At 44.6% G+C, this 12,338-nt stretch overlaps 1 protein-coding gene across 3 annotated transcripts in view; it reads right to left on the reverse strand.

Annotated features, from left to right (window-relative positions):
- rad50 (RAD50 homolog, double strand break repair protein) overlaps positions 1-12,338 on the reverse strand; it is a 247,401-nt gene that overhangs the window by 190,701 nt on the left and 44,362 nt on the right. For all 3 annotated transcript variants that reach the window (XM_072512634.1, XM_072512633.1, XM_072512635.1), the window contains exons 4-6: positions 3,208-3,359; positions 937-1,122; positions 33-237 (exon numbers count right to left, since the gene is read on the reverse strand). In XM_072512634.1, the coding sequence (XP_072368735.1) occupies positions 33-237; positions 937-1,122; positions 3,208-3,359 (543 nt within the window). The remainder of the gene's footprint in view (positions 1-32; positions 238-936; positions 1,123-3,207; positions 3,360-12,338) is intronic.

A 12,338-nucleotide genomic window follows, 5' to 3' on the forward strand; every position in this document is an offset into this window, starting at 1 on the left:
GGCTACAAGTGGCTGCAATGAAAAAACATCACCTCTAAGGGAGCAATCCGGTTTTCAATTGATTGGACATTTTCCTTCGAAGCAGCCAGCTGGGTCTCTTTGTCAGCCAGCTGACCCTGAATTTCGTGGGCTTTTTCTTTGTTTTGCTTCAGGTACTTGAGCTCCGTTTGGTACTCCCGGACTGACTGTGACTGTTTCAAGCGGACCTGGCGCAACGTTTCCAATGCTTTAATATATCTGCAGTAAAAAGGGAAAAATAGAGATTATGCATTAATTCAACCTGGCTGTTCATGGTAAACCTCTGAAGACAACCTTCACATGCCAATTGCATGTTCACTTTTGCATTTTTAAACAGAGACAATCACCAAGGGAGCACTTTCATTGAAGGGTCAGCACTGCTGCAAGGTATTTTCTGTTTCTATTTCAGACTTACAGCATCCAAAATACTTTCATAAGTATTCAGAAAGAAACCCAATTAGTCATACAACATTGTCAGGAAAAATTCCCAAACGTTAACTTGGAAGACTGAATGATTCATGTAGACTATTCCCGAGAAATGAAATGTTTGTTGTTCACCCTGGGCCCACTCCATCCTGGATACTTTGCAAGTTAAGGTCAGGATTCCAATCATGGGCAGCACAGGCTATTCAAGGAAAACTTACATAAAAACCAGAAATAGATCAGAGTGTATGTGGGGCAAGGTACCATCATGATCTATGGCATGCAAAGATCGGACGTAATTAAGTCCAACATTCTTCCCTGTTGTTTGCAGGTCAGTACATATCAAGAAGCAGGCGATAAGCACTTCCAGTGAAACATGACTTCTACAAATAAAGACATTCACTTACACCTAAGTCATTGCTAGAAGGATACACTCAACCCTACCCATCCATTAAAGGAACATTTTTCTGGAAATCGGTGGAGAAAATAACTCACCTTGTAGCTGAGAAAATCTCATCAAATTTCTGTTTCAGAGCTTTTCCTTCACTCAAAGGCCAGTTTGAATCTTCTTGATGACAGAAAATGACATTGTTTAACACAGATTTTGATACACCCAAGGCGCTGATCATCTCTCGGTCCATCTCTGCACATTTCGAACTCAAGCTCACTTTCTCCCCGTGCCTTTAAAAATTGCAAAAGATTTTCAAGGATTTATCAAAATTACTTGTCCTTTCTGAACACCATCCTTCATAACACAAACACACATCAAAATCCACATTCTCTCTCCAAGGTCGGATCACCTGTGAGACAAACAGACATGGCTACTTCGACAGCTATACCAGAGTTGCACAGCAGTCGTACTCACTACTTCAACCTGAATAACAGAGACACTCACATTTTAACCCCAGCTGATAGCAAGGGACATTCACTATACATGTCCAACTCAACAGTAAGAGACACTCACTAATTACTCCCAGCTGGACAGGAAGGGACTCTCATTATTTACTACCAGCTGGACAGTAAGGGTCACTCACTATTTACTCCCAGTTGGGCAGTAAGGGACACTCACTGTTTACTCCCAGCTGGACAGTAAGGGACACTCACTATTTACTACCAGCTGGACAGTAAGGGACACTCACTATTTACTCCCAGCTGGACAGTAAGGGACACTCACTATTTACTCCCAGTTGGACAGTAAGGGTCACTCACTATTTACTGCCAGTTGGGCAGTAAGGGACACTCACTGTTTACTCCCAGCTGGACAGTAAGGGACACTCACTATTTACTACCAGCTGGACAGTAAGGGACACTCACTATTTACTACCAGCTGGACAGTAAGGGACACTCACTATTTACTACCAGCTGGACAGTAAGGGACACTCACAAATTTCTCCCAGCTGGACAGTAAGGGCCACTCACTATTTGGTGGCAGCTGGGCAGTGAAGGCACTCACTAATTTCCCCCAGCTGGACAGTAAGGGACTCTCACTATTTCCAGCCAGCTGGACAGTAAGGGACACTCACTATTTACTACCAGCTGGACAGTAGGAGACACTCACTGTTTACTCCCAGCTGGACTAAGGGGCACTCACTGTTTTCTCCCAGCTGGACAGTAAGGGACACTCACTGTTTACTCCCAGCTGGACAGTAAGGGACACTCACTGTTTACTCCCAGTTGGACAGTAAGGGACACACGAGTTACTCCCAGTTGGACAGGAAGGGACACTCGCTGTTTACTCCCAGTTGGACAGGAAGGGACTCTCGCTGTTTACTCCCAGCTGGACAGTAAGGGACACTCACTGTTTACTCCCAGCTGGACAGTAAGGGACACTCACTGTTTACTCCCAGTTGGACAGTAAGGGACACACGAGTTACTCCCAGTTGGACAGGAAGGGACACTCGCTGTTTACTCCCAGTTGGACAGGAAGGGACTCTCGCTGTTTACTCCCAGTTGGACAGTAAGGGACACACATGAGTTACTCCCAGTTGGACAGAAAAGGACACTCACTGTTTACTCCCGGTTGGACAGTAAGGGGCACTCACTGTTTTCTCCCAGCTGGACAGTAAGGGACACTCACTGTTTACTCCCAGTTGGACAGGAAGGGACACTCGCTGTTTACTCCCAGTTGGGCAGTAAGGGACACTCACTGTTTTCTCCCAGCTGGACAGTAAGGGACACTCACTGTTTACTCCCAGTTGGACAGGAAAGGACACTCACTGTTTACTCCCAGTTGGGCAGTAAGGGACACACATGAGGTACTCCCAGTTGGACAGTTAAGGGACACTCGCTAATTACTCCCAACTGGACAGTATGGGACACTCCCAGTTGGACAGTAAGGGGCGCTCATTGTTTGTTCCCAGTTGGACAGTACGGTACTCCCAATATTCATTCGCAACTGGACAGTATGGGACACTCACTGGTTACACCCAGTTGGATTGTATGGGACACTCACTGTTTGCTCCCAGTGGGACACTCACTATTTACTCTGCAAAATGTCATTTTCTTTCCACACTTCACCAATTTTTCCAACAGTGTTTCAAAACATTCTACCAACACTGCTGAAATCAGAATTTCCTCCTCTCCACTGCTGCCGCTGCAACAATACCCAAGAACCTGGTCATTGACCAATACACGCTTGGTACACAAGGTCACAATGATTGTTGACATATGTCACAAGACATTTATCAGTAACCACAATAAATTGTGAAGAGATAGTTAACTGGTGAACTCAACTACAAAATGCACAAGGTCCGGGCCAGCACTCACTTCATTCGTGTGATCACCCCCTCCAGCGTTTTGAATTCTATCTTTTTTCCTTTCTGTGTGCAAAGCATTGACCTCTGCACAGCCACTACTCCTCCATTCACATCTCGAAACTGGAGACGGATTTGCGCTCGCACATCAGTTTCATGGGCAACCTTTATTAAAAGTAAACAATATTGTCCTATAACTAGTTATAGTTATCTGAAACGTCAATAGAAAATCATGCATATAAGCTGTTGATAACTTTTAGTCAATTGTCTATCAGCTTCATCATTGGGCGGCACGGTAGCACTGTTGCTCCACAGCGCCAGGGACCCAAGTTCGATTCTCTGCTTGGATCACTGCCTGTGCAGAGTCTGCATGTTCTCCCCGTGTCTGCGTGGATTTCCTCCGGGTGCCCCAGTTTCCTCCCATAAGTCCCGAAAGACGTGCTTCTTAGGTGAATTGGACATTCTGAATTCTTCCTCAGTGTACCAGAACAGGCAGCGTCATGTGGCGATTTTCACAGTAACTTAATACATTTCTGTATGTTTCACCCAATGCCGATGTCTAAGTATTTACATTGTGTACCTTGTGTTGCCCTATTATGTTTTTCTTTTCATGTATTAAATGATCTGTTTGAGCTGCACACTGTACCTTGGTACACGTGACAATAAACAAATCCAAAAATCAAAGGTCTGATTTTCCACATCGAGGCTCTCTGTCTTCGTGAAAATGGTGCCACGTGATTAGAACTCAACATGGTTTTATTAAAGTGAAATCTTGTTTTCCAAATTTATTGGAGTTTTTTTGTCACTAGTAGGATGGATAAAAGAGAACCAGTAGATAAAATATATCTGGATTTCCAAAGGGCACTTGATTTGGTGATGTACATAGGCAAGGTAAGGGCTCATGGAATTGGGAGTAAACATATTGGCATATATATAGGTTTGGTTAACATATAGAAGAGTGGGCATAAATGAGGCATTTTCAAGTAGCCAACAAGAGGGAAGTTGGGTTCTAATGTAGGGAAGTCTGAAGTTATTCACTTTGGCTGAACCAATACAAGAGCTGAATATTTTTCAAAGGTGAGAAACCATGTAACCATGTTGTACTAATTTGGTGGACAGCATTAAATAAATTTGAACAAAGCCGTCCCATGCACATTTTAAGTGCACAAATCTTTTCTCAGAGCTTCAATTTTAGTTTTCAAACAACCACTTAGCATCAACATGATGCATGTTCTGCCTGAAGGAAGGTCCTTGGCTCATAGTAGTCTTTCCCCGTCTCTCTGTCCTGTGCGACTTTTTTCATTTGCCAATACCTTCCTTCAATGTTCAAGCCTTTCAACATTAATATTCTCCTCTTCACTGTTCCTCCTTCCTTGCAATCTTCCCTCCATAATGTCTCTCACAAGTCTGTTTCCTCTTGAGATATACCCTGCACAATTTCTCTGCCTTTTCCTAATTAAGCTCAACGTATGACTTTGCTCATTCACTCTCCACAATGTTTCATCTTTTTTTAAACTAATTTTCCGAGACGCGGGTGTCGTTGACTGGGCCAGCATTTATTGCCCACCCCTAACTGCCCTCCATTTCAGGGGCCATTGAGAGTCAGCCGCGTTGCTGTGGATCTGGAGTCACATGTAGGCCAGACCAGGTAAGAACGGCAAATTTCCTTCCCGAAAGGACATTAGTGAACCAGATGGGTTTTTGTTTGCTTTACTGACCAGCTGATCCTTTCTATTCTCCTCCAAACACACATTTCATAGCTATTTAGCAAGTCGAGATCCTCCTTCCGTATGGTCCATCCATACAAAACAACATTCCATATGAAGCTCTCTACTAGTCGTTTATATTCAGGCGATATTAGGATTTCAATAAAGTTCAATGTTGGGTATACAAAATATACGCTGCTAATTTAAACAAGCAGCAATATAATTGGAACAGTTTTAAATTCCAGATGCAGCAAGCGTTTTTAACACAGACAGGTCAACATTTTTGTGGGATAATGACCAGATAATCAGTTTACATGATGTTGGTTGAGGGATAAACATTGTCTCGGATTATGGGAAGAATCTCCAACTCTTCTTCAAAGCAGTGCCACAGACCTTTTCCATCCGCGGTTTAACCTCTCATCCCAAAGCTTGCACCTTTGGCAGTGCGGCACCCCCTCAGTACTGCACTGGTATGTCAGCCTAGATTTTGTGCACTCAAGTGGAACTTGAACCCATAACTTTCTCACTCAGATTAGAGACTGTGAACATTGAACCAAGGCTGATAACTACAGTGGCCAGAAATATCACCTCACTTGTACAAGAAAATCTTGCAGATTACTGGACTGCAGCAAAATCATCCTGACGATAAAACTTGTAGCTCTTCAATTACTTGAATATTTCCAAATGTTCTTCTGTTTATGTGCAATTACAGGTAGTGTCTCAAAACCGGCAACCTCGGGTCTAGGGTCGTGCTGGTTACATACCTTGCCAGATTCCGGGTCCGGCAGTTCGACTCAAGCTGGGTTGGATGGGGGTCAATGGTTCTTTGGAGCACAGGAATAGGCGGGGCACAAGCAGCGAAGGGGATAGCTAGTTCAGGACCACACCATGCCTAGCCAAATTGGTCAGATAAGTTTTTATTTAATTTTACGCCATTAAAATTGTTACATAGCACATTGACAAATAGTTTTCAGACAATCGGACTTGAGATACTGCACTGTATGTATTTCACCTGAAAATAAATCTCACGCCAGTGGGGCAACCCCATTTGGTCAGTGAAGAGCAATGATTAGCCCTCTGGCACATTATTACATGTTAAAAATATAGAGCGAAAAAGTCCATTAACACCAAATTTCTGGTGAAAAACATGGGCAGGACAGGCTGATTCGCACCTCTTCCTTTTTTCATAAAGGCGACTACTTTTTGGGCATGAGTAGATCATTTTGCTATTTTTAAATTAGTCACCTCCCTGGCAACTGGTGGATAATCTTTCAGCATCACACATTCTCCTTCTTGGCCTGCTTGCAAATTTCAGAACTTGATAAAAGTTAACAATGACTGTTTTGAGCTGCAGTCCTCAAATACATGTGCAAATCTGACCTATTAATTTTGACAGGAATTTTCTACATTTAATCTTTGATGGAGTCTGTTCGAGTCTCAACCACAGGTTCTCGTTTCCATAGACAGTTAAATGAATGAAGAAGCAGGCCATAGTTGATTAAACACATTTATTCATCCAGAAAATGAATCCAATAAGAGTTGTGCCCAAGTACGTAGCTTGACTCGTTGAAATAAAAGTTCATAAAATGTTTCAGTGCCAAGATCATAATGAAAACCTCTAAGAAAGATTAATGAATTCAAACCGAATTTGCATGGCAACTTCGTGTCTACCTTTAAGATGGTCAGGGCTTTTTATTTGCAGTCAGAAGAATAATTCATGATATTTCAATCAAGAACATACATGGCTTCAACAGAAGCTGAAACAATGAAAAAAATATTAAGGATCATTTCAGGTGGTGTCAAACTATTCCATCTCTGTTCTCCACCTGCTGTACATCTCAACTTGCCTCACATTCTGGACTTGCCTGGTCTCTGAACAAAATTACATCCCCTCCCAGCTCTGGCTTAGTTGATAGCATTTACACCTCCGAACCACAAGGTTCTAGGTTCACGTCCCACTCCAGGACATGAGAACATGAAAGGTAGATATTATCATAGATTATCATAGAATTTACAGTGCAGGAGGCCATTCGGCCCATCGGGTCTGCACCGGCTCTTGGAAAGAGCACCCTTATATTATCTCGTACTAAGAGAGCACTGCACTTTTGGTAGAGCTGTCTTTTGGATAAGATGTCAAATGAGGTCCATCTACCTGTTCAGGTGGATGTAAAAGATCCCATGGCACCATTTCGAAGAAGAACAGAGGGCTTGCCCCTGACGTCTTAGCCAATATCAATCCCTCAAGCAAAATCAGAAACCCGATTATCGGCTCATTATCACATTGTTAAGCCCAATCGTAAATATTGAAATGCGTATGTTAGTCTGTGATGTTGACATAACCGAAGCTGAAGCAGAGACTCACGGATGCTGTACCCTCCGCTATGTATCTAAAATTATGAGGCGTAACATTAGCCCAACCGCTGCGCTTACTTTCTTTCACATTCAGTTTAGAATCCAGTTTTCTGGAATGAAGATACAAAGAAACAGTTGGCAAATAGTTCAAAACTATTAACATGGTCAACTTTCTTTGCACCACATGAAGAGAACTCTTAGATAAATTCCCTTCTCTGCCATTGTCAGGTTGATCATAGGTAGCGCTCTCACCAGAGTCAGGTTTGTGGCTTCAATCATCTTTCCAGGATTAGAGCAGGTAATCTGATTCACTGATGCATCATTGTTGTATGAATATTCTTTCAGCTACTATGCTAAACCAAGCTACTGTCCGACATTGGGAAAATATTTTTAAGAACGTTACAGCAGGACATTTAGAAAATCTTAATGCAATCAGGCGGAGTCAACATGGTTTTGTGAAAGGGAAATTGGGTTTGACTAATTTATTATTACTTTCTAATCTAAGGAAGTAACAAGCAACATGGCTAAACAAACAAACAAAGAACAAAGAAATGTACGGCACAGGAACAGGCCCTTCGGCCCTCCAAGCTCGTGCCGACCATACTGCCCGACTAAACTACAATCTTCTACACTTCCTGGGTCCGTATCCTTCTATTCCCATCCTATTCATATATTTGTCAAGATGCCCCTTAAATGTCACTATCGTCCCTGCTTCCACTACCTCCTCCGGTAGTGAGTTCCAGGCACCCACTACCCTCTGCGTAAAAAACTTGCCTCGTACATCTACTCTAAACCTTGCCCCTCTCACCTTAAACCTATGCCCCCTAGTAATTGACCCCTCTACCCTGGGGAAAAGCCTCTGACTATCCACTCTGTCTATGCCCCTCATAATTTTGTATACCTCTATCAGGTCGCCCCTCAACCTCCTTCGTTCCAGTGAGAACAAACCGAGTTTATTCAACCTCTCCTCATAGCTAATGCCCTCCATACCAGGCAACATTCTGGTAAATCTCTTCTGCACCCTCTCGAAAGCCTCCACATCCTTCTGGTAGTGTGGCGACCAGAATTGAACACTATACTCCAAGTGTGGCCTAACTAAGGTTCTATACAGCTGCAACATGACTTGCCAATTCTTATACTCAATGCCCCGGCCAATGAAGGCAAGCATGCCGTATGCCTTCTTGACTACCTTCTCCACCTGTGTTGCCCCTTTCAATGACCTGTGGACCTGTACTCCTAGATCTCTTTGACTTTCAATACTCTTGAGGGTTCTACCATTCACTGTATATTCCCTACCTGCATTAGCCCTTCCAAAATGCATTACCTCACATTTGTCCAGATTAAACTCCATCTGCCATCTCTCCGCCCAAGTCTCCAGACAATCTAAATCCTGCTGTATCCTCAGACAGTCCTCATCGCTATCCGCAATTCCACCAACCTTTGTGTCGTCTGCAAACTTACTAATCAGACCAGTTACATTTTCCTCCAAATCATTTATATATACTACAAAGAGCAAAGGTCCCAGCACTGATCCCTGTGGAACACCACTGGTCACAGCCCTCCAATTAGAAAAGCATCCCTCCATTGCTACCCTCTGCCTTCTATGGCCTAGCCAGTTCTGTATCCACCTTGCCAGTTCACCCCTGATCCCGTGTGACTTCACCTTTTGTACTAGTCTACCATGAGGGACCTTGTCAAAGGCCTTACTGAAGTCCATATAGACAACATCTACTGCCCTACCTGCATCAATCATCTTAGTGACCTCCTCGAAAAACTCTATCAAGTTAGTGAGACATGACCTCCCCTTCACAAAACCGTGCTGCCTCTCACTAATACGTCCATTTGCTTCCAAATGGGAGTAGATCCTGTCTCGAAGAATTCTCTCCAGTAATTTCCCTACCACTGAAGTAAGGCTCACCGGCCTGTAGTTCCCGGGATTATCCTTGCTACCCTTCTTAAACAGAGGAACAACATTGGCTATTCTCCAGTCCTCCGGGACATCCCCTGAAGACAGCGAGGATCCAAATATTTGTGTCAAGGCCTCAGCAATTTCCTCTCCAGCCTCCTTCAGTATTCTGGGGTAGATCCCATCAGGCCCTGGGGACTTATCTACCTTAATATTTTTTAAGACACCCAACACCTCGTCTTTTTGGATCACAATGTGACCCAGGCTATCTACACCCCCTTCTCCAGACTCAACATCTACCAATTCCTTCTTTTTGGTGAATACTGATGCAAAGTATTCATTTAGTACCTCGCCCATTTCATCTGGCTCCACACACAGATTCCCTTGCCTATCCTTCAGTGGGCCAACCCTTTCCCTGGCTACCCTCTTGCTTTTTATGTACGTGTAAAAAGCCTTGGGATTTTCCTTAACCCTATTTGCCAATGACTTTTCATGACCCCTTCTAGCCCTCCTGACTCCTTGCTTAAGTTCCTTCCTACTTTCCTTATATGCCACACAGGCTTCGTCTGTTCCCAGCCTTTTAGCCCTGACAAATGCCTCCTTTTTCTTTTTGACGAGGCCTACAATATCACTCGTCATCCAAGGTTCCCGAAAATTGCCGTATTTATCTTTCTTCCTCACAGGAACATGCCTGTCCTGTATTCCTTTCAACTGACACTTGAAAGCCTCCCACATGTCAGATGTTGATTTGCCCTCAAACATCCGCCCCCAATCTATGTTCTTCAGTTCCCGCCTAATATTGTTATAATTAGCCTTCCCCCAATTTGGCACATTCATCCTCGGACCACTCTTATCCTTGTCCACCAGTACTTTAAAACTTACTGAATTGTGGTCACTGTTACCGAAATGCTCCCCTACTGAAACATCTACCACCTGGCCGGGCTCATTCCCCAATACCAGGTCCAGTACCGCCCCTTCCCTAGTTGGACTGTTTACATATTGTTTTAAGAAGCCCTCCTGGATGCTCCTTACAAACTCCGCCCCGTCTAAGCCCCTGGCACTAAGTGAGTCCCAGTCAATATTGGGGAAGTTGAAGTCTCCCATCACCACAACCCTGTTGTTTTTACTCTTTTCCAAAATCTGTCTACCTATCTGCTCCTCTATCTCCCGCTGGCTGTTGGGAGGCCTGTAGTATACCCCCAACATTGTGACTGCACCCTTCTTATTCCTGATCTCTACCCATATAGCCTCACTGCCCTCTGAGGTGTCCTCTCGCAGTATAGCTGTGATATTCTCCCGAACAAGTAGCGCAACTCCGCCTCCCCTTTTACATCCCCCTCTATCCCGCCTGAAACATCTAAATCCTGGAACGTTTAGCTGCCAATCCTGCCCTTCCCTCAACCAGGTCTCTGTAATGGCAACATCATAGTTCCAAGTACTAATCCAAGCTCTAAGTTCATCTGCCTTACCCGTAATGCTCCTTGCATTAAAACATATGCACTTCAGGCCACCAGACCCGCTGTGTTCAGCAACTTCTCCCCGTCTGCTCTGCCTCAGAGCCACACTGTCCCTATTCCCTAGTTCTCCCTCAATGCTCTCACCTTCTGACCTATTGCTCCCGTGCCCACCCCCCTGCCATACTAGTTTAAACCCTCCCGTGTGACACTAGCAAACCTCGCGGCCAGGATATTTATGCCTCTCCGGTTTAGATGCAACCCGTCCATCTTATACAGGTCACACCTGCCCCGGAAGAGCTCCCAGTGGTCCAGATAACGGAAACCCTCCCTCCTACACCAGCTGTTTAGCCACGTGTTTGTCTGCTCTATCTTCCTATTTCTAGCCTCACTGGCACGTGGCACAGGGAGTACTCCCGAGATTACAACCCTTGAGGTCCTGTCTTTTAACTTTCTGCCTAGCTCCCTGAACTCCTGCTGCAGGACCTCATGCCCCTTCCTGCCTATGTCGTTAGTACCAATATGTACAACGACCTCTGCCTGTTTGCCCTCCCCCTTCAGGATTCCCTCTACCCGTTCGGAGACATCCTGGACCCTGGCACCAGGGAGGCAACATACCATCCTGGAGTCTCTTTCACGTCCACAGAAGCGCCTATCTGTGCCCCTGACTATAGAGTCCCCTATTACTATTACTCTACTGCGCTTTGACCCTCCCTTCTGAACATCAGAGCCAGCCGTGGTGCCACTGCTCTGGCTGCTGCTGTTTTCCCCTGATAGGCTATCCCCCCCGACAGTATCCAAAGGGGTATATCTGTTCGAGAGGGGGACAACCACAGGGGATTCCTGCACTGACTGCCTGCCCTTTCTGGTGGTCACCCATTTCTCTGCCTGCACCTTGGGAGTGACCACATTTACATAACTGCGATCTATGACGCTTTCCGCCACCTGCATGCTCCTAAGTGCATCCAATTGCTGCTCCAACCGAACCATGCGGTCTGTGAGGAGCTGCAGTTGGGTGCACTTTCTGCAGATGAAGCCATCCGGGATGCTGGAAGCCTCCCGGACCTGCCACATCTCACAGAGCACAGCACCCCTCTAACTGACATTGCGTCAATTAATTAAAATTTGTCTTTTTTTTTTTAAATACTTTTTTTAAAATTGCAAAGTTACTGTCAACTATCTGTTTCCTAGCACTAGATTTCTAATAGAAATGCGATAGCTAACTATAATACTCTCCGATCTCTGGCTTAGATATCCTCTAAATTATAATTAAGTTATTATGTTTAATTAGTTCCCAAATACTCAAATTTTTTTAAAATTTAGGTTAGAATCCCAACCAGCCATTCTGGCCACAGCTTTTCTGTGATGTCACTTTAGTTTCCCCCCGACACACACAATTTGAAAAAAGGTATAAAAGTAAAAATCACTTACTTACCTTCTTACCTTCCGAGTGTCTGAGATGTTCTCAGGTTCTCTCGCTGACAGAGACTGCTCCTCCACCTCCGATCCTTGACCTGCACAATGCTAATAATATAATAATAATATAATATGGCACTTACCTTACACCAATGGGTCTTATTATTAGGTTAGAGGAGGAGGGCGGGTGGGAGACACTACACGTGTAGTGTCTCGGGTTCCCTCTCCACCAGAATTTATTGGTTGGGGGGGGGGGGGGGGGGGGACTTGCCAGAGGTCGAACTTCCGGTTCCCGCCTTATATAAAAACA

This window comes from Scyliorhinus torazame, chromosome 7, assembly GCF_047496885.1.
Source record: "Scyliorhinus torazame isolate Kashiwa2021f chromosome 7, sScyTor2.1, whole genome shotgun sequence".
NCBI classification, from domain to species: Eukaryota; Metazoa; Chordata; class Chondrichthyes; order Carcharhiniformes; family Scyliorhinidae; genus Scyliorhinus; species Scyliorhinus torazame.